Source organism: Colias eurytheme, chromosome 22 (genome assembly GCF_061535395.1).
Source record: "Colias eurytheme isolate Ceu_HAF_F1 chromosome 22, ilColEury1 Martin Lab GWU primary, whole genome shotgun sequence".
NCBI classification, from domain to species: domain Eukaryota; kingdom Metazoa; phylum Arthropoda; class Insecta; order Lepidoptera; family Pieridae; genus Colias; species Colias eurytheme.
In genome coordinates, this window is record NC_143001.1 from 3,015,028 (window position 1) to 3,038,654 (window position 23,627).

At 33.2% G+C, this 23,627-nt stretch overlaps 1 protein-coding gene across 1 annotated transcript; it reads right to left on the reverse strand.

Annotated features, from left to right (window-relative positions):
• Positions 1-739: 739 nt before the first annotated feature.
• On the reverse strand, positions 740-19,399 carry LOC149898599 (uncharacterized). Its single transcript, XM_090114871.1, has 13 exons — positions 19,184-19,399; positions 18,941-18,991; positions 18,526-18,624; positions 17,753-17,871; positions 16,320-16,404; positions 7,846-7,973; positions 6,724-6,847; positions 5,050-6,165; positions 4,282-4,369; positions 3,380-3,551; positions 2,717-2,886; positions 1,448-1,559; positions 740-996 (listed from the first exon to the last, which is right to left on the reverse strand). Exons 1-13 carry the CDS (start codon positions 19,248-19,250, stop codon positions 838-840), a joined length of 2,490 nt encoding a protein of 829 aa, XP_089970997.1. The 5' UTR covers positions 19,251-19,399; the 3' UTR covers positions 740-837.
• Positions 19,400-23,627: the final 4,228 nt, after the last annotated feature.

Sequence of the window (23,627 nt, forward strand, 5' to 3'; positions counted from 1 at the left end):
CTTAGGATGACTTATATACCAAATGCTTATGTTATAGTACATATTATGCCGTAATGAATTTCTTACGATTATTAAAAAGGCAGTGAATTAATTTCTGTTTATTTATCAAAAACAACACAATAATAATAACGATATAGATGGTGTTGGGTGTTAGATGTTCCTAATCCCTATACATAAAACCGACAGCGTAAAAGAAGTTTTATTAAGAGAAGGGATTTTGGGTGGCCCAGCATTCTTCGTCGCTACTAAAAATCGCAGTATCGTATGAGTATCGTGGGTTGGTTGGCTCGAGTTTGGTTGAAATCTGTGCTATGGCTATATCTATCCATTGCATTTACAACAAACGAGCATAAGCTCATTCTAACCCCACTATGTCAAATTACATATTTGAGTGTAAACAGGCGTAGAGCGTTTCGTTATTCTTAGCGCGTTTGAAAAGATTCTATGCAATGTTCTAATACTGAACCACGCTGAATGCTATGCTGAGTTTTAGTTTACACTAAAAGATCACGAAATAATGCTCTTGCTATAATATGTTCGTTTGAGTATAAATACACCGTCAGGCGAAAGATGTAAGTTCGAATCGCGCTTTATGAGCGCGCCATAAGATTTTTAGTACCTACGTATATCGTGCTGTTTAGTCTGAGTTTGTAATATTTCTGTCGGCTATTTATTAAAATAATTTATATATGTAAGTATAATTCTTAGTAACTGACTTGTATTATAAAATAAAACACAATTTCACAGCATCACATTTATTAATGAATCAATACGAATTTACATTCCAGTTATTTTTGACAACTAATTTTAACAAAAAATCTTATTTTCAAAACATATTTAGCTATAAGTCAATTGAAAAGATCTTTCATTATCTCTTCTAAGAGTATCGTGGGTTGCTTTTAAATGGTCGAGTTTAGTTGAAATCTGTGCTATAGAGTTATCTATCCATTGCATTGAAGACATATGCGCGTTCAGGATTCGTCCAATTTGTACGATCTGGAAATAAATAGAGAAAAAATATTATTTACGGAAAAATGTCCTGGATTTGGCGTATTTTTGCGAAATATTTTGCTTTTAACATAATTGCATTGGTTCAGAATGTATTGTCAGATGAAAAAATATTATTTAATGTTTAATGGTTTGTTATAGATTGACAATGGTCAAACGTTAATTAAACACGTTGTACTTTAGCACTTTATTGTACATTATTTACTAGTTTATGTTGTTAAGAACTATATAACTTTAACTAGAACTAAAAACTTTTGAAATTAAACTTTTAGGCACGTTGAGAGTAAAAATTCAAGGTCATGGAAATACCGTCACGTTATTGAGTAAGGCGACGATTTTGGTATCTTTGAATCTTGCCAAAGAAGTTTCACTTCTGACACGTGTGGATTTGCACACACACACTCACACACTCTTTTATAAACACAAATAAATTACTTACAGGGTCGTTACTGTCTTGACTGCGATTAGTCTCATTCAAATGCTCTATAACTTCCTTTAGATCCTCCGACATCTGTCTCAGTTGACTGTCCAAGTTTTCTGCTAGAGAATACCTGTAAATAATTAATTATAGTTTATTATTAAATAATAAACTTACTAAAATTATAATACACAAGCATGGAATCCTTAAAAATAATAATCTATAGAATGTTAGTTTCTTCCATTATAATAATAAGGTATTTTTTCAGAATGTGTGAGATACACTGATTTTTATGTATTCTTTCACGTTATAGTAAATTCTGATTATGCAGACGCGGAAAGAACTTACACATAAAAAAATAAATAAAAAAATACTTATTATTAAAAAAACTGACAAACAATATTTGAGCATGTCCGTTACAAACTTGCAAATGATGCCGAATATAATATCAGCCGTTACAGAGATTGATTTATTATAATACTAGCGGTCCGCCCCTGCTTCGCCCGTGGTACCTACATGTTTAAACTATCCTATCTCTCAAGTTGGATCGAACTGCTCATGGTGTGCGAATTTTATTATGATCGGTTAAGTGGTTTAGGAGTCCATTGAGGACAAACATTGTGACACGAGATTTATATATATTAAGATATATTTAGAATTATTACTATAAAACCAACTCACATGTGCTCACTCTCAGCGTCCCTAACTCTCTCTCCGTCCGCCAGTTGCTTCTATGTTAAGCTATACGTTACAGTAGTTAAGAATAAATAAATATTACTAAAACCAACTCACATGTGCTCTCTCTCCGGGTCCCTAACTCTCTCTCCGTCTGCCAGCTGCTTCTATTTACAAAATAACTACAAAATAATACAAAACCAACTCACATGTGCTCTCTCTCCGGGTCCCTAACTCTCTCTCCGTCCGCCAGCTGCTTTAACTTTTAGCTATAGGTCACAGTAGTTAAGAATAAATAAATATTACTAAAACCAACTCACATGTGCTCTCTCTCCGGGTCCCTAACTCTCTCTCCGTCTGCCAGCTGCTTCTATTTACAAAATAACTACAAAATAATACAAAACCAACTCACATGTGCTCTCTCTCCGGGTCCCTAACTCTCTCTCCGTCCGCCAGCTGCTTTAACTTTTAGCTATAGGTCACAGTAGTTAAGAATAAATAAATATTACTAAAACCAACTCACATGTGCTCTCTCTCCGGGTCCCTAACTCTCTCTCCGTCTGCCAGCTGCTTCTATTTACAAAATAACTAAAAAATAATACAAAACCAACTCACATGTGCTCTCTCTCCGGGTCCCTAACTCTCTCTCCGTCCGCGAGTTGCTTCTCAAGTGGGGCCAATAACTCTTCTAATTCATTCTGCTGACCGAGAACAAAGTCTAATTCATGTTCCAGGCTTTGTTGTTCGCTTTTCACTGTTTCTACGGCTTCGTTTAGTTCTACTATCTGAAATAAGGTTTTATCTTATCATTATTTAAATCAAAGTTACGAATCTAACAAACCAAAATACATTTAAACCGTTCTTAAGGTAAAAGTGCTGTAACATGACACAACTTCATTTATCAATTCATTCATATATGTACTTAAATGTATTGATAAAGCATTAAAAATGGCAAGTAAACGCTAAAATATGATATTTAATGTTTGGCATGGTTAAATTATTATGAATGTTTTGATTATTAGCACATTGAAAAGTTTATAATGCAGGTTCAACTATTTTTTTAAAACCTTCAATAATTTTTTTTAAACAGGCGCAAAAAAATCAAAATCACCTTTTTTGTTACTATTCATACTAAATTAACTACATACACTTTCAAAACAGCGTCTTCAGGAGATTTCAATATAATTTGTATTATTTAAAAAATTAAATAAAATTACATACAAACATTAAGTGCGTTTTATTACGATTACTACGTCTTAAATAATAAAAATAACTTACCTTTTCCCCATTAGCAATCAACAATCTATCCCATGCATTAATCTGAGTGGCTTGGTTGATAAACGTTTTCTCTTGTTCCTCTAACTCAAGCGTCCATTTATTTATGTTTTCTTCAAGTTGAGAAAATGTTATCGCTGATATCACTTGTGGGGGCGCTGCAGGTGTTATTGATCTGAAATTTTATAAAATATTGATTTAGGAAGAGATAGGTTATGTTTCATTAAAATTAATAAATAAAAGGTAAGTAAGGTAATAAATTATGATTATAAATCTACACTAATATTATAAAGGGGAAAACTTTGTTTGTTTGTTTGATTGTAATGAATAGGCTCATAAACTACTGGACCGATTTTAAAAATTCTTTCACCATTCGAAAGCTATATTATCCACGAGTAATATAGGATAGGTTTTATCCCGGAAATTCCACGGGAACGGGAACTATGCGAGTTTTTCTTTGAAACCGCGGGCGGAGCCGCCGGCGGAAAGCTAGTTATAAATAAAAACGCAATTTTATCAGTGAAAGATTTAATTTGAAGGTTTGGGAGAATATAAAAGAATGTACTTAAACGAAATAAGAATCACATTAAACTAAATTAATGCGTACCGTTAATAATAATATTATAATAAATTATTCGCATACACAATTTCTTGCAAATTATTCTTATTTTCATTTAATAAATCCCAAAACTTATATTATTTTATTTAGGGCTGATTTTTCAATCCTTGGTTAAAACTTATCCGTCCAATAAAGAATTACACGATAATATTAAAATGTCACGTAAACTGTCAAATAGGGGCAATTAGAATACGTTTTTAAAATGGTAGTTTTATACATTATTCGACGAATAAGTTTTATCCAAGCATTGAAAAATCGGCCCTTAAACAAATAAATAAATACTTACGTAGTAGTAGTAGTGGTTGTAGCTAGCGAGGGCATTGTCGAAGCCGTAGATTTGCCCAGAGCGGTTATACCAGAAGGTGTAGTTGTCGCTAAAATACATTATTAATAATTTAATTATTAACAAATAAAGTCGAATATTTATTGAGTTATATTTTGAAGCTACTTAGTAGTGAGTTTTATTATAGGTTCAAACAAGCAAGGCGAAGTGAGAAATGTATCAATAATGTTTATATAATAAATAATAATATCACTTTCAGAAATTTCAAGAATCTCAGAAATTGACTCTAAAATTTAATATTTATTGCTGATTTTTCATTAATAATTTCATTGAAATCATGTTCGAGCCAAATTTGTTTTGGAAATTGATCTAAATAATGTCAATAACGTGACAATTATTGTCATACAGGTTTAGGTCCAGATCATATTATACAATAGTCGTGCATAGAATATAACTGCATTCGAACAATAATATTTCGAAAAAGTATTTATGTTGAAAACTTTTTATAAAAATATGATAGATATATTTATAACATTTTTTAACGTGATAACGTTTTTAAAATCGTTTTAGTCGGGTGAAATGTTCAGAAACTTGTGTCACACCAAAACCTCACGAGCGCGATCGCAGGTATAACGAGAGAGAGACGGACTGATCTCCCGTCTCATCTCGAGCGCTGCCACCAATAACACGTAAACATCTCGATCGTAAACCTACTTTACAAACAACCAATTTTTTTTTTAATTAAAATATGTATATAAAACAATTACTTACACACAACAGAAGTAGCCGCAGTGCTAGGTTTTCCAAAACCAATGCCCGTAGTTGCAGTACTAAATCCCAGACCAGTATTTGTACCCAAAGTTAATCCCGTAGAAGATTTTGTACCCAAATTAATGCCTGTAGATGTTGTTGTACCCAAAGTCAGACCACCGGTACTTGTACCCAAAGTTAGACCACCGGTACCAGTACCTAAAGTCAGACCACTAGAACTTGTACCTAAAGTCAAACCACTACTACTTGTACCCAAATTTAGACCAGTAGATGTAGTTGTACCCAAATTTAGACCAGTAGATGTATTTGTACCCAAAGTCAAACCCGTACTAGTTCCTAAAGTAAGTCCAGAAGTACCTAATCCTGTTGAAGTGGCTAAGTTAAGTCCCGTAGAAGTATTGGTGCCTAAGTTAAGCCCCGTATTGCTTGTAGGTGCCGAACTGGTGCCTAAAGTGAGGCCAGAAGTGCCACTGAAATTCATATTTGTACCCATACTAGGTGTAGCTGTACCCAAAGTTGTAGCATTTGTACCCAAACCGGATTGAAAACCGGTATTCGCTTGGCTCGTGAAACCAGTTTGTGCGGCGAAACCGGTAGCTTGCGTGGTTTTAACTCCGAAAGCTGATTGAGCTTGTGATGTTAATCCGAAACCGGTATTTTGCGTTTGCGGCTGCGATGTTAAACCGAAATTGGGTTGAGTTGTTTGTTGTGGTTGGGAAGTTAGACCAAAACCGGTATTCTGTGTCGTCTGTGCTTGAGATGTTGAACCAAAACCGGTATTCTGTGTGGTCTGAGGTTGAGATGTTAAACCAAAACCGGTGTTTTGTGTCGCTTGCGGTTGGGAAGTCATGCCAAAACCGGTATTTTGCGGTGTTTGCGCTTGAGAGGTTAATCCAAAACCGGTATTTTGCGTTGTTTGCGGCTGTGATGCCATTCCAAAACCGGTTTGAGCCTGCGGTTGCGAAGTTAAACCGAAACCGGTGTTCTGTTGTTGGGTTTGTGCAGGTTGCTGTGTTAAACCAAAACCGGTTTGGTTCTGTGTTGTTTGCGGTTTATTGAAACCGAACGAAACATTCGCTTGTGAACTTGGCTGGCTTGTTGTGCCAAAAGCAGGTGCTGAAAATATAAAAAAATATTTTGTTTACTGAATACAAATAAAATACCATTTAAATGTATCGTTCTACAACTCAGATTTGCTAAAGTACTTATTGCCTTTATTTTTAAGATTCTGTGTGCATAGTCAAATATATATAATGAGTAGAATAATGCTTTGCTATTTATATGATCAAAATAAAAAAAAAAAACATCCTCACATTCTAATAAATCAGCAAATAGATTATAATCGGTAATAATCCATTTCTATAGGTATCTATATAAAGAAATCTTTTTCAATAATAATATTAATTTCCAAACCAAAAACAGCACAAAGAAAATTTTTATTATTTCCAATAAAATAACCCACACTGTTTTACCCATATTTATTACTAGAGGTCCGCCCCGGCTTCGCCCTTCCTTTCTCGGGTACCAAAATATCTGCATACCAAATTTTATGCAAATTGGTTCAGTAGTTTAGGCGTGATTGAGTAACAGACAGACAGACATAGTTACTTTCGCATTTATAATATTAAGTATGGATACTACAACTAAAAATACTACACTAATATACAATCTTACCAGCAGCAGTAGTAGTTGCTGTACTTCCGGCAAAACTAAAACCGGTTTTATTTCCGAACGCATTCTGTCCGAAAGCTGCACCGGTGGCGAAGGTAGTGCCTTGCGTGGCTTGTGTTGTTGTTACCTGAAATTATTATATTAAATAGATATTATTAAATTGTTAAAAACTTTCACTTGGCATTGACTAGAATCAGTTTATATGAAACTTCTTCTATAGTGAAGTCCCATGTCCCCTAGTGGGGTAAGGGGCAGATGCATTATACACTGTTTTTTCGTAGTTTCACTGATCGATTTTCTGTAGGGACAAGTAGATGATCAGCCTTCTGTGTCCTACCAGACCGAGACATTTTTTTTCTTCGTCTCCATCGGGAATCGAACCCAGGACCCCTCGGTTCTACGCTCAAGCACCAACCACTGTACCAAGGAGGCGAAAATTTCTTCTAATATGTACTTTTTAACAAAATATACCGGCCGAATTGAGAACTACATTCTTTTTTTTAATATCGGTTAAAAACAATAATAATAATAAATAACCAAAACTTCATTCGAACTTCTTTTCATTGTCAAAATATGCGGGAATGATATTTATTTCTAGGTTAAAAATAAGTTAACAAAAGTCAGTTAAAAATTAAGATTTGCTATGCATATCCTTATGTGGAGTGTCGTCAAAATGACAAAGCAAATTATTATTTTAATGCCCGCTAGCGTTTCCATATAAAAAATCCAATCCATGTTTCTTCACAGTAGCATTGCATTATGTAATTTTTAATTGTTGTTTTATAATACAACTAGCGGTCCGCCCCGGCTTCGCCCGTGGTACCTACATGTTTAAACTATCCTATCTCTCAAGTTGGATCGAACTGCACATGGTGTGCGAATTTTATTATAATCGGTTAAGTGGTTTAGGAGTACATTGAGGACAAACATTGTGACACGAGATTTATATATATTAAGATAAATTTCAGAGAAACATTATTTCATGATGAAATTTAGATTTTCAACTATCTTCCTGCCAAAATTTTATTAATATTACCTTTTATTCAGTTATATTTTAGTTGTGTGTTTTCACACATTAAACTATTTCCATACATTTTATCTTCCTTTCAATACAAAAAAACTCACCGTAGGTTGTGGTGCAGAAAATCCCGAAGTGGGTGTATTAAAACTAAATGTAGATGCGGTGGTTTTAGCGAAGCCAAAACCCGCGCCTGTCGTAGCGGCTGGTGTACCGAATGATATACCGCTTGATGCTGCAAGTTAAATGTCTTTGCATTATAAACTACTAAAATAAATACAAAACAAAAAATGCCTTACATATTTTTGACGTGACAACGTCTTATAATTCGATAGAGCCGGCTGCACGCACGGAAAAACATGACTCATGCGGCGTTACCTCGCTCTGAGGCGTTCCGTAAGGCTTGAAGTGCGAGCGAGAGCGCGGAACGAGCGACAAAGAAGCACAATCGGACGTTGTCACGTTCAACTATCGTCAGTGAACCGACTTTACAGACAACCAATTTTTTTTATTGCATTAAATACTTAAGGTTGATGTTCCGACCGTCCCTCCATACATTTTTGATTACCTCTAAACACTTAACACAGACACTATTTCTTTAAAACTAATCATTTTATCACTTCTCTATAATGAAATGTGTGCGCGTTCGACCTTTTTAATCAATAATTTACAATATTTACTTAGAAAAACAACAGTAAAATACCGGAAAAATTTGACACTTCTACAGTAGTGTGCGTGACTTTTGCCAAGCGAAACACGACATAAAGCACGACATCTAGCGCATAGACTATATACTTATTACAGATCTAGCGCGTCAATGTCTAAACGAAAGGCGATGTTTAGACATTGACGCGCTAGATGTCGTGCATTCGCGTTCGTTATCTTATGCATAATGAGCATAATTCTAATAAATCAAAGTTCTGTGTAAAAATTGAGTAATTTCATTTCCAATCGTTCAAAGAAAATAACAATAAAATAAAATAAAACTAATGACCTTAGAAACTATGTTTTTTTTATTTATTACTCATTATTGTTCGTCCGTCGTAGGTCTGTAAACTGTATTGTACACTGAAGGTAAATGGTACTGTAGGTACTTTAGTTCGGCGTCGTCGCTCGTCGGCTTGATATAAAATTACATTCTTGATTTCATTGACACGCGCTATGATTTGCGCGCGGAATTTCTTGTGTTGTGAATTTATTTTTGTATGCTATGCATTTTAATTGATTCAAATTGCAATGTTTCTCTAGTATGCATTTGAGACTATATTGTAAATTGTAATAATTGATCGTGGGTATAGTAATTAATTATTCTAATAACGCAATTAGTAATATATGTATTTTCGGTGGGATTCAAAACAAAAAATTGGCCCGTGATTTTTATGAAATTTCACCACATTGCAAATCACATCAATCATAGTTCATACACATGTATGACGAAAGTGATTAGTATTGTGGCTAACATTGACTCATCAGTTCATCACTGAAACCAGTGATAAATCAGTACCTATATCATATTGTGTTTGAATATTTTTAAACAATGATATAAGTATACAATTATTATAAATCGGTAAACTATCAAAGTAACCACAAACTTGCAAACATTGGTAAAATGTCCAGTAGTTTATGAGCCTATTCATTACAATCAAACAAACAAACAAAGTTTTCCTCTTTATAATATTAGTGTAGACAAACACTATGAATACGATCACGAATGCAAATTCGGGGATTTTCTAATTATTGCTAAATAATAATTGAATTCGTTTTGAAATACTCTATAATTTTTAGTGTATAAATAGACATTTATAATGTGGTGCTCATTTTTTTTGTACTGCTAACGCTATTGTAGGTACCTATTTTCGTTGTTTTATTTCAAGTGAACACGGCCATACAATTTTGTCACGAGCCGCCTATGATTGTAGGTACTTTTGTTAGGCTCCTTCGTCGTCCGCGTCGGCTCGAAAGTTCTTGATTTCATTGTCACGCGCTATGATTTGCGCGCGGATTTTCTTGTGTTGTGAATTTATTTTTGTATTATTATTATTTTTTATTTATTTTTTTTATTTTATTGATTCAAATAAAATATTTCACTAGTATGCATTTGAGACTATATTGTATTATGTATAATTTATCGTAGGTATAGTTATTCTTATAACGCAGTTATATTTTCGGTGGGACAATTTGACCCGTGATTTTTCTGAAATATCACCACGTTGCAAATCACATCAATCATACACACGTATGACGAAAGTATAGTGGCTATAATTGACTCATCAGTTCATCACTGAAACCAGTGATAAATCAGTACATATATCATATTTTATTGTGTTTGAATATTTTTTAAACAACGATATATACAATATTATTATAAATCGGTAAACTACCAAAGTACTTCCGAATTTTCAGACAGACAAACAAGTAGTTTGAACACGCAGTTTTCTTATACTAGTAGCAAAAATCAAAACCATAATATTATGTTTCCCTACTATATTTTACTAAAAGTCGAGTGCGTCGAAATCGTAAATAATAATATGTTTTTCACCTTCCTGGTTATTTTCCCATAGTAAATAGTGTTTTAGGTTTGTTGTTGTAGGTAGGAATAATAATAATTATTCTTACATGTTGGTTATGAAATGTATATTGAAATAATTTACTTTTACAAATCATTAGTGATATAAGTTTTGAGTGAAAATGCTTGGATCAGCAGGTACTTCAAATACATGTTTTGATAAAAAAAACAATAGTGTAATAAAATAAAACTGCGTTTTATTGTAATCAATGTTGACAATTTTAAATTCCAAAATTATTGATCAATAAAATAGTTTACACCAACAAATATAACTTTTATTTTTATAACAATCGTTCATAATATAAACCGTAGCAGGTGGCGTTTTGAAGTTCTGTCTACTCATACAGAAAAATGGAAAACTTGTTTTTTTTGTAAACAATTTATTACTCATGTTGTTTGGCAACTCGAAGCGTGGTCGTCCGTCGTAGGTACTTTTGTTCGGCGTCGCGTCGTCGTCCGCGTCGGCTTGATATAAAACATTCTTGATTTCATTGACACGCGCTATGATTTGCGCGCGGAATTTCTTGTGTTGTGAATTTATTTTTGTATGCTATGCATTTTAATTGAATCAAATTGCAATATTTCTCTAGTATGCATTTGAGACTATATTGTAATAATTGATCGTGGGTAGGTATAGTAATTAATTATTCTAATAACGCAATTATATTTTCGGTGGGATTCAAAACAAAAAATTGGCCCGTGATTTTTATGAAATTTCACCACATTGCAAATTATATATTATACAATTACAATTACAATTATTATAAATCGGTAAACTATCAAAGTAATTACAAACTTGCAAAATATGCTTTTCCGAATTTTCAGACAGACACACAATTTTATTAGTTTGTTTTAGCAAAGTAGGTACCTATACCTATACGCTTACGTCGCGCGTCGCGTCGTCGAAAACGGTGCGCCCAGAAACAAACATACCTAATTCAGTTACAATCCTTTTTTTGTTCCGTAATTTATTGTATTTATTCTAATACGATTTTTTTTATTCGTCGGCCAGTTCTACTAGGTATAAAAAGATAAAATTGAAATATAATTATTGTAGCGACAGCCATATTATGTTACTATGTTTTCGTAAATATGTTTTTCACCTTCCTGGTTATTTTCACATAATCTTATCTTCTTCTTATATATAAAAATGAATCGCAAAATGTGTTGGTAAGCGCATAACTCGAGAACGGCTGAACCGATTTCGATCATTCTTTTTTTATTATATTCCTTGAAGTACGAGGATGGTTTTTATGTAGAGAAAACGTAAATATTATGTACCACGGGCGAAGCCGGGGCGGACCGCTAGTATATATATATAAATGAATCGCAAAATGTGTTGGTAAGCGCATAACTCGAGAACGGCTGAACCGATTTCGATAATTCTTTTTTTATTATATTCCTTGAAGTACGAGGATGGTTCTTATGTAGAGAAAACGTAAACATGTACCACGGGCGAAGCCGGGGCGGACCGCTAGTCTTATATATAAAAATGAATCGCAAAATGTGTTGGTAAGCGCATAACTCGAGAACGGCTGAACCGATTTCGATAATTCTTTTTTTATTATATCCCTTGAAGTACGAGGATGGTTCTTATAGCTAGAGAGCTAGTTAGTTTAGTTTTAGTGCAGTGGCAGTGTAAATGTTGTTGTTGAGGTTATGTAAATTTAACACTTTAGTTAACTACCAAGATATAAAGAAATGAGGATAGGACACAATAACTATTGGTTGAGGTATTTATAAACTCATAATATACTTTTAAAAAAATCACGTTTTAATAAATTTCTAGAATTAAATTAGAACAGCTGATTCAAAATAGCCTAAAAAATCTTAATAATAATAATTACGCTTCACAGCAAGAAGAAATGTACCATATGTACCCGCACAAAGTCGATATTGTGTTGCCTACCGTTCGACTCAATGGGTTGGGGTTGTAACTACCTTTAATAATTATTACCAAACTAATAAACCGAGTGATGCGAAATAACCATAATTCTTTTAGAGTTTGATAAAATGATCAGGCAGGTATTTTCTTTAATCCTCTGAATTCTCGGTTACTAAATTGTATCGTTGAAATTATTCTTAATCGCGTAAATTTAATAAATAATCATATGGAAAACACTTTTCATTTGTTTTTTTACTTTCACGCCCAACTACTATACAATAATTACGTTGTTTCGGTATTTTGACGAGAAAACGCAGGAAACATCCGTTGTATCATTTTAGATAGATTGTATATTTTGTATCTGTAGAATTGAAATCAAAGCTATGTATATGTTGTCTCCATTCTTTTCTTATCGGATTGTTGATCCCAATGCGAATGCGTCACTTAAATTTTATAAAAGACAATTAAGAACATCAAAAATAAAGTGATACGTAAATATTTCACAGTGCAATATATTATGTAATTAATAATAATTATATATTTATGAAAAAATAATTACATCAGATTTAATAATAGCAATTGTTTTGAATGTACATAATATGAATAAATGATTACATCATAATAGTAATAATCACAATTGTTTTATTTCCCATTTGTTGCAACCCTAGCATATTTTCATGTAGCAGCAGAAGTACCTACACTGGCGGCGCGGCCGCGGCATCGTGCGACATCAAAGGCATTGCCTTACTAGGTAAGTTTATAATGACTCATTTCTTTTATTATATAATTTACGTTTTACTTTTACAGAATCCGATTCAATGGATTATGAAGACGAGTCACACAACGCCATACGATAGTGATGATGAATGAACATTTCAATAAATGCATGCGTGTTTTTTTATGTTGTTTTGTAATTATTGTTAATTGTTTCTTAAATAAAGAAATAAACTAAATATTTAAATGATGATTTGTTATTTGCAACACAACTTTATATTTGAGATTCTTTACAAATGTATATTTAGTTTTGTATCATCAAATTTATAAATTTTATTCCATAGTTTTCAAAATTAAATGTAAATGACCATAAAAACATTAATAAAGTAAATCATTGATGTAAGGTCAGGGAACGTAATACATATATACATCTGACCATGTAGAAGCTAAGTCTTGTTGACTGCTGAAGTCTGTAAAGTTTTGTTGTCTGCTGAAGTCTGTACGCAATGAAAATGTCTGCCGTTTCGAAAATAAGTTTTTAAGACCCTAATAAATAAAATATATGAATGGCAGATCTGGTCAAATACTTTCAAAATTGTATTTTTTTCAGCACTTTCATAAGTGTCTGCCAGAATGTTATCCGCGTGATAATGGTCTGCCATTGTTATTTTCCGATAGTAATAATAATCTATTTTCAAATATCAAAATGGCAGACGTGGTCAAATGGTTTCAAAGTTCGCCAAAAATTTCCACCTGTCTTACCTAAGCGCGCGCCCCGTCCACCACTCTGGGCTTAGTGACTCCTCATCTCATGTATAGTAGGTATAGGGGAATCAACACACAAAAATCCAGGTCTGGTCAAATACATACAGGTAGCTTTGCGCTAGCTCTCTAGCTATTACTTCTTATGGAGAGAAAACGTAAACATGTACCACGGGCGAAGCCGGGGCGGACCGCTAGTAAATAATAAAATAATAAATAGTGTATTAGATTTGTTATTGTATCTTGTATACCTACGAATAATTATTCTTACGTCTTGTTGGGAAATGTTCAAATACCTACCTATTGAAATAATTTACTGTTACAAATCATTAGTGTTATTAGTTTTGAGTGAATAGGCATGGATCAGAAATTCAGAATATAATATGCTACTAACTACTCAAATACATACATGTTTACACAACAAACACCACTGACCTCTATAACTATAAGTTATAGAGGTCAGTGACCGTCAGTGACAAACACTATGGATACCTACGCTCGCGAATGCAAATTCGGTGATTTACTAATTATTGATACCTAGTCATTGAATTCGTTTTGAAATAGCCTGTACTTTGTAATTTTTAGTGTTATAGACATTTATAAAATGTGGTGCTCATTTTTTTGTAATAAATCATCCCGAACGCTATTGTATTTTCGTTGTTTTATTTCAAGTGAACACCTATACAATTTTGTCACGAGCCGCCTCTGGCCTCTGGGTGAAATAAACAAGTCAAATGATTTTTGTTCTAATTGTATTTTGGTAGTAGTTTGTTTAGAATTTACATTACCATTGTTTAATTTTTATTTTGTATGTGCAGTAAAATAAAAAGATGAAAAACTTCATTAGGTATATTGTACGACACCTCACTCTGAATCGCGCTAGCGAAATTTTTTCGTTATAGAGCACATATACAACTTTCGGACAATCTTCATTGAGGCCGGCCGGCAAATCGAGTATGTCGAGAAACTTCACTTATTCGATGGAGGTATTCTACCTTCCTTCCTCCACAGTTGTGGGACCCCGACGTGCATTGAACACGCAGCTTTCTGATACTAGTAGCTAATATCAAAACCACAGATATGTCTGTGATCAAAACCATAATAATATTTTTACCTATTATTTTACTAAAAGTCGAGTGCATCGAAATCGTAAATATGTTTTTCACCTTCCTGGTTTTTTTTTCCATAGTAAATAGTGTTTTTGATTTGTTGTTGTATGAATAATTATTCTTACTTGTTGGTTATGAAATGTATTTTGAAATAATTTACTTTTACAAATCATTAGTGATATTAGTTTTGAGTGAAAATGCTTGGATCAGCATAATATCATATTTGCTACTTCAAATACATGTTTTGATAAAAAAAAAACAATAGTGTAATGTAGGTAATAAAATAAAACTGCGTTTTATTGTAGGTAATCAATTTTGACATTATTTATTTCCCAAAATTACAATAAAATAGTTTACGCCAACAAATATAACTTTTATTTTTATAACAATCCTACTTCCTACTAATGCGAAAGTTCATACATGTTTCAAAAGAAAAACTTTTACTTTTACTATTATTTCAATTTATCCGGTTTAATTAAGACTTAATATTGATACATATGATCATTATAAATACAAATAGGAATTAACAATATAACGAATACGTGGCACAACTAAAATTTTACCGATACCACCCGTGGTCATTCTCCTTTGTGGGTCATTTGTAACAGGATGGCGGTTCTACAGCGAAACAAGAAAAATGATGGTCAGAACGCTGATACCGGATACCTTAAGATACTGTAATATAAAATATTACTAGATTAGATAAAATATTATAGGTAGTATCTTCACCGTGTGTGACGCGCTTTACATTCACGCCATCTAGAGTTAAATCTTTATCATTTTTGTATACGTCTGTGTGTGTAAACGACCCTGTATGCAATGACAGATGTTAAAACGCATAATTTTACCGAATTGGGTGGATTTTAAGGCAATGATATAACATATTTCAATAAAATATAATATTCAGTAACCGCCATGACTATTCCTAGGTTTGATGACTATTCCAATTACGCAAAAACTCAAATAAACTAGAAATGTAGAATTCAGCGCCATCTAGCGGGATATTGGCTGGGAACAGATCGTTGCAATCACCTTAAATAGAAAATTTTAATATTTTTATAGAAAAAAATCCATCACGGGATTCAAACGCGCTAATGCGACAGAGGCGCAAAAATTTATATTTAAAAGGCATTTAAATACAATAAAAAAAACTAAATACAAATAATGTATCTGTTTTTTGTGCATATTAATCTGCTTTTGTATGACAGGAAACTAAATACATAATGCTCTCTAGAATTTCGCAAATAAATTATTGAGTGCCTGATGAAACAAATTACATATATATTTCTAAGAGATATAATATTGAGTTATCTATATTAATAAAGAGTTGAACATATTTATTATTAAACTAGCGGTCAGCCCCGGCTTCGCCCGTGGTACATATTTACGTTTTCTCTACATAAGATGATGAGTTCGAGGATGGTTCCTCGTACTTCAAGGAATATAATAAAAAAATAATTATCGAAATCGGTTCAGCCGTTCACACGTGATGCCGTGACAACGCGAAACGGGTTTCATTTTTATGTATATAGATTAGAATATTACCTTGTGTAGTGGTAGCAGCGGCGCCAAAAGCAGGAGTGCTTTGTGCTTGTGTGTTGGCGCCGAAAGACAGGTTTTGGGCGGCATTCTGTAAATTGATAATTATAAATGAATTAATTATTATTTATTTGTATTATATTATGTACTGTAGTTAAATGTAAGTGTAGAACTGAGTTGTCACATAGAACAGATTTAAAAAAACTTTATAAATTAAGATAAAATCACGAACAGAACATGTATCTTCTAAAATTTGTACATGTATTCTCAAGATTGAGTTACAGTAGAATCCGTTTATTATGACTCCGCCTATATTGACCAACCGGTTATTATGACGTAATTGCACTACGAAGTTTGGTTTTCATATAAAATTCTTTATAAAACGTCGGATATATTGACTTCCCTTACAGTGACATGCCGCTTATTATGACCCATTTTTAATAAATTATGTCTGGTTATAATGACCGGCATGATTCTTTACACGGAAATGTGGGAAGATTATGTTGTCATTGATAGCGATCTCCTCACATCCGAAGAACCCACCGATGAAAATATCGTAGTAATATAAACATTAGTGCTAAGGAACAACTGGAAAGTGATGGGAAAGAGGAAGTCGAGGAATCACGATTACCTACCGCAGAAGAGGCATTAAAAGCTGCAGAATTATTATCACGATTTGTTCACAGCAATATTGAAAATGATAATTTGACCAAAGCTATGTCTTCTATACACAATAGTATTAGAGACTGTTTTTACAATAAAATGAAAAAACAAAAGCAGACAAAAATTACAGTGTACTTACAGTAAAAAAATGCACTTGTATGTGTTATTATCATAATCTGCTGATTACGTGCAATTTTGATTTTGATTTAATATGTACGTATACATATGCAAGTATACTATGTTTCTGTATTAAAATACTTAAATACATACATATTTACATAAAAAAGATTTTTCATTTCTCATAACGCTTTGTATGACGTCCGTTTATTATGACGTGTTTGTCGATTCCCTTCGATGTCATCATAAACGGATTCCACTGTACTTACAAAAAAAAAACGAATTTACACATTTCATTTATAAAATACTTAAAGTTATAACATTTATTATTTGGCTTTTAAAAATGAATATTTGAGCCTTGAGGCCGAGTCATTCATTCCTTTATATACCATAACATGTATTAATTCACAAATACATACATACTATTAATAACAAAGAATATTGCTAAACTAGCTGCGCTCCGCGGTTTCACCCGCGTGGCTCTGCTCCTGTTGGTCTTAGCGTGATGATATATAGCCTATAGCCTTCCTCGATAAATGGGCTATCTAACACCGAAAGAATTTTTCAAATCGGACCATTAGTTCCTGAGATTAGCGCGTTCAAACAAACAAACTCTTCAGCTTTATAATATTAGTATAGATTACTAATTATACAATTACCTGATTGGCTGGTTGTCCAAAGCTAGGGCTGCCGACATTTTGATTAGGTGGTGAGGAAAAACTAAAGTTTAAAGGTTTACTACCACCAAATGCTGGTGTGCTTTGGGCGGGTGTTGAAACTGAAATGAAGAAACTTAATATAATGCTTTTGTATGAAAAATTAAGCTTTTTATACTTTAAAATTTTTTTTTTTAATACTTTAAGTCGTGATGTTCTTATAACCAATATTTTTTAACTTTTTGGGGATGGTATAGGTCCAGAAAAGTGTAATACCTCAGAAATTATGTGACATTATCTTATTATGATAAAACTTTAAAAAGTATAAATAAGTATTTATTTAAGCTTCTTAAAATTACTATATGTATAGTTTGATTCAAACTTAATGGCGGCTCAGAAGTTAGGTGCAGGTGCGAGTGCTGGTGTGCACAGGTCCCTTAATGTCTCGCTAATACCTAAAATTGTTCTTTGCGCATTGGATTGTACAATGTTCCGAGCCTCCATTAAGTTTGAATTGTACTGTATCAAACTTTTATAAAACAACTAGCAGTCCGCCACGGCTTCGCCAGTGGTACATATTTACGTTTTCTCTACATAAGAACCATCCTCGTACTTCAAGGAATATAATAAAAAAAGAATTATCGAAATCGGTTCAGCCGTTCTCAAGTTATGCGCTTACCAACACATTTTGGGATTCATTTTTATATTATAGATTAATGCAACTTTTTACCTCAACGATAATTAATATATTAATAGTAAATAATTAAGATACATACACAAACTGGATGTAGTGGTTGTAGTTTTAGCGCCGAAAGCGAAGCTTCCAAATGCTGGTGTACTTGCTGCCCCACCTCCAAATAAACCACCTTTGTTTTCTAAAATAGCAAATAAAATGATATTAAAACATATTGGTATGTTATTTATATTTATATGTTTGTTCTTGTGACTTATTAGAGAGATCATTTTTAATTATATTGTAAACTTTTGATGAGGAAATAATTAAAAATGTTTAGAGACAGATTTGGTCAATAGTTAAAAAGATCAAGTTATCGGTTTGATTCTTAGTAGTAATTCTGTTATTATCTTTCTTTGTTCATTGAAGAGGATTAAACCAAATAAGTGTAAATGCAATTCCACTTGTCAATAACAAATACAATCACTTATTAATGTTTATAATACTATTTACTTTACCTGTTGGCGATTGGAACGCTTTGGTTGCATCTCCTCCTCCAAATAGCGACCCTAGAATGTTTAAAGTAAAAAGTAAAAAGAACGGAAAGAAAAGCTCGTAAAAAAGAAAACATTTGTAGGTTATAGTAGGGAAAATAAATAAAGCTCCTCCAAATAGATATAAAAGGTAGAAATAACGTTAATAGATGTATTATAAAAATAGAATAAATAATGAAAAATAAGTTCCAAAACTATACAAATTACCTTGAGCCGGAGAGGTGCCAAAAGTGCCGCCTGCCGTAGTAGTTGGTTGGCCGAATGTGAAACTCATTTTATATGTTGAATTTTATAATTACTAACTTAGAAATCGCTTTTCAATTAAAATATACTGCTATTATCAAACAAATCACAAATATATGAGTAACACAACGTATAATTAGTAATTACTGTCAACAACGCGCCGTTTTTTTGACTTTGAACGAAATTTGAAGTTGACAAGTTGGTTTTGTTAAATATGTTTTTCTTTTCTGTGAAACAAGATACAAGGCTATTAGGTTCATGGCGTTTATAATTAATAATTATATTATGTTCATAGTTATTTTTATTCATACTTTTCCGGCTTTCCCAATACCTGATGTCCTTAGATGACTCATTACTAGCATAATATATACTTATATTTGTTGTACTTATATTTGTTGTGTTACTTAATTTAATTGGTATTATTCCAGTTTCCTAGGGTCTCATTTTTGTGTCTCATATGATCTTATTTTTGCTAAAGTCCGGTCGCGGAGCAGGAAGAATTTCGTACATTAACCTGTTATTACCTGTCACTGTCACTCCCTTGTAAAAATAATGTGTCTTGCTCGCACAGGTGCAATGACCGCCGTCCTTAGGGATTGTAAACCTTAACCTGAGAGCGTAAGGTTTGTGTTTGCTTGATTGGTGTCAGGTGTTTTATTATGATTTTGTGACTTCAAAATTTATAAGAATAAACCTCAAACTCCTTATGTCCAATCAAAATCCGCCTAAGTCGAAATCGTGTGTTAGACTAACGTATTTCTGTAATATTGTACATAGTAAATTATTTTTTGAAAAATAACGTCATAAGTTTCATAGACTACAAGCCCGCATAGGACAAAAATATGGGTCAAATGAACCACCGTGGAGTGGGGAAAGAGAGGGGATTGCAACTCTCGATTTTTTCCCCTTGTCCCCATGATTTTTGTACGGCGTTGCGGAATAATGGATTAAAAGCAGTATAGCAATAGTATGACACAGATGCCGTACATGGTCAAATGACCAAATTTACCCCCGGCAACTCTCGGAAATTAAATAAAAATTCCGACTTGGTGGACCACCATTTTTGTACGGCACTGAGCGGTTTCTTATTATTTTTAATGGATCTATCGATGGTTAAGAATGCCGTACAAAAATATATGACCAAAATTTACCGAGTCTACCTGTACTTTTCAATTCTCATCTGCACTCAGTTGGACAGCTTACAAGTGACGGCATAGTGATGAATCTTATTATTTTTTGCTCTGCTATCGTTCTAGATATGTCCCCTGGTGGTTCATTTGACCCCTATTTTTGTCCTATGCGGGCTTGTAGTCTATCACTTCTTATGTGTGTACACGCACACTTTTTTTATATAATATATCGTGGTTATTGAAAAAGTTAAAATGTAACTAACTAATAAGTATTGTAAATGAATAAAGGACATTTATTTAATAAATTAGTAAAAAACAATTTCTCCTCCAAATATTTCATGTAAACTGCACTTCATTCAAAAATGTTTGTGACCACTGTCAGTAGGTAAAGAGGTCATTGTACGAAATTCTTTCTGCTCCGCGACCGGACTTTTAAACTCGATCAGAACAAAACGCGTAGTATTTGAAATTAGAATATCTTTATTTTTTTTGTTGAATTTGATTGTACACTGGCCAGGGGTGGCCATAGTTCTTTACATTGTTAAGGATCTTATTCATAAAATAGAATAAAATATAATCTTTATTAAAATATATATTTTTGTATGTGTTGTTTTTCGCCAATATTTATAAACTACCAATGTTACTTATAACTTGTTAGCATAACAATATGGTTACATAACCTTGTATTTTGTATGATAAAAAAATCTAAATGTAAACAATCACGAAAATTTATCACTGTTATGTATAATTTCAAACAAATTTACATAAGTAAATATCATCTGCATCGTAATCACAAAGACTACATACATTACTATTTTTTTACATCTACAATAATTAATAATTATAATATACCTGGGTACATACTAAGCCTGGGTACTTACTACTCACACGAAATTTGAAAAATGTGAATTGGTACTTTCCAGGTGAAATATTGATCTATTGTGTAGGAATACATTAGATTAGATTATAAAGGTACATATAACCATTCTAATCTACAGAAAGTGAAAAGCTTCGCGAATCAATTGCTGTGCGACTTGCGAGCCTGCGAGGCCGCGGCCGCTTCAGTCGAGGAAACACAATCACACAATCCATCGCCCGATATATTAATATCACGGCATTCATGGGAATCATAAATAAGTAACTGACTAGAGCTATTCTAATCAACCAAACTAAGACCAAACTCATTTATTTATTCCACTTAACTTCTTTTAGAAGCACTATTAAGTTGATATAACACATAGATTAATATTACCCATGTAAGTACCACGGATTATTTAATTGAACTACGAGTATTAGGTATGTGACATCATAATCATCAGCTTTTATTAATTACTAGCTATTCCCCGCAGTTTCACCCGCAATCCGCATTGTTCCGCTCCTGTTGGTCTTAGCGTGATGATATAGCCTATAGCCTTCCTCGATAAATGGGCTATTTAAAACCGAAAGAATTTTTCAAATCGGACCAGTAGTTCCCGAGATTAGCGTGTTAAAACAAACAAACAAACTCTTCAGCTTTATAATATTAGTATAGATTCCCACTGCAGAGACACACGTGGATATACCGGTATCCTTACTATGTTTACCTTTACTGATTGGATGGGATCGGATTACAATACATAACAATATAATAATTGTTAATTCAGGAACAAGAGAACGATCTTGTCTGCAAGACATAGAAGCCTTGCAATCAAGGATTCATGATATTATTCTAGGAAATCCAAGCTAGAGATGTTACAATAACAATTGAATTAAACACTATAATAAAACATGAATTGAATAAAACAATAAGAACACTATATGAGAGCCTATTGCCTATCGTAAGTAAATACGTGGTAAATACAGTTTCAGTTCTTTTTGCTTCATATCAATGCTTTTAAATATTTTTCACTTCACATCTTTGCACTAGGTATATATAGAAAATATTATGTAGTATTCATGTTTATTTTTGTTCAAACAATCACGAATACTGATACACTGATAAGAATGTGGACATAAGGGTAATAAAATATCCATATCAATATTTACATAATCGTAATAAAATAAATTGTTCAAGCGCTACTGTATTCAGTTTAGACAAAATGAACGTAGTGGTTACAGGTGCTGCCGGTTTTATCGGCTCCCGAGTCGCTGATTTCTTATTAAAAGACGATTCACCAATAAAAGTATCAAAATTAGTTCTAGTAGATAGTATACAACCACCAGAGAGAAATGATAAACGAGTGACCTGCCTTGCACTTGATCTTACTGAACCAAGCGCTATAGATAAAGTGATAACTGCTGATACAAATATAGTGTTCCATTTAGCAGCTGTTGTAAGTGGACACGCTGAAGCGGATTTTGACTATGGATTCAAGGTTAATTTCGATGCTACTCGTGCTCTAGTGGAAAGAGCACGTCAAGTATCTTCATCTATACGTTTTGTGTTCTCAAGCACTTGTGGAGCGTTTGGCGGGGACCTTCCTCCTATTGTCACTGATGGAACGGCAACTACTCCGCAATCGTCATATGGGATAGCTAAAGCTATGTGCGAATTGCTACTCAATGACTACGGTCGTAAAGGATTCGTTGATACCCGCGTTGTGAGATTGCCTACAGTGAGTGTACGAGCTGGTACAGCTAATAGAGCCGTAACAAGCTTTGCAAGTGGCATAATTCGGGAGCCTATAAATGGTGAAGAAGCGATATGCCCTGTAGACGAAGATCTAAAACTCTGGCTGTCTAGTCCGTACACAGTTGTCTGGAATATTGTACATGCAGCGACAATATCTCAAGATGTTTTAGGGCCATGGAGGGTGATTAATTTGCCGGGAATCTGTGTTTCTGTACGTGAAATGATAACAGCGTTGCGTGAGGTCGCCGGTAACGAGACAGCTCAGTTGGTGCGATTCGAACGTGACGAACTAATTTCGCGTCTTGTTAACAGTTTTCCGAGTTTGTTTGATAATACTCGGGGATTGAATTTGGGTTTCACTGTGGATAAGAATTTTGCAGACATCATACGCTTGTACATTCGTCAAGATTTAAAACTAAAATAATCAATGTAAACGTCTCGGTTGTTATTTGTTAATTGTATATGGATCAACGTTTGTTAAAGTTTCAATTGTGTAAGATTAGAAGTAAATGATTAAAATGTCTGGTTCCATTTTGTTTATTGTATCCCGGCTAAATCATGCTGAAGTTACATTTGTAGTAGAATTTCAAATTGAATAAATCATTACGAATAAATCATTAATAAGCTTTGTTGTGGATATGCTGTGCAAGAGTAATAAAGTATATTT

Coding starts and splice junctions, on each gene's coding strand:
- LOC149898599 (XM_090114871.1), bottom strand. CDS start 19,250: ATGAGTTTCACATTCGGCCAACCAACTACTACGGCAGGCGGCACTTTT. Junction 17,872..18,525: donor AACCACTACATCCAGTTTGT/GTATGTATCTTA, acceptor TCTTCATTTCAG/TTTCAACACCCGCCCAAAGC. Junction 997..1,447: donor GTCAAGACAGTAACGACCCT/GTAAGTAATTTA, acceptor ATTTATTTCCAG/ATCGTACAAATTGGACGAAT.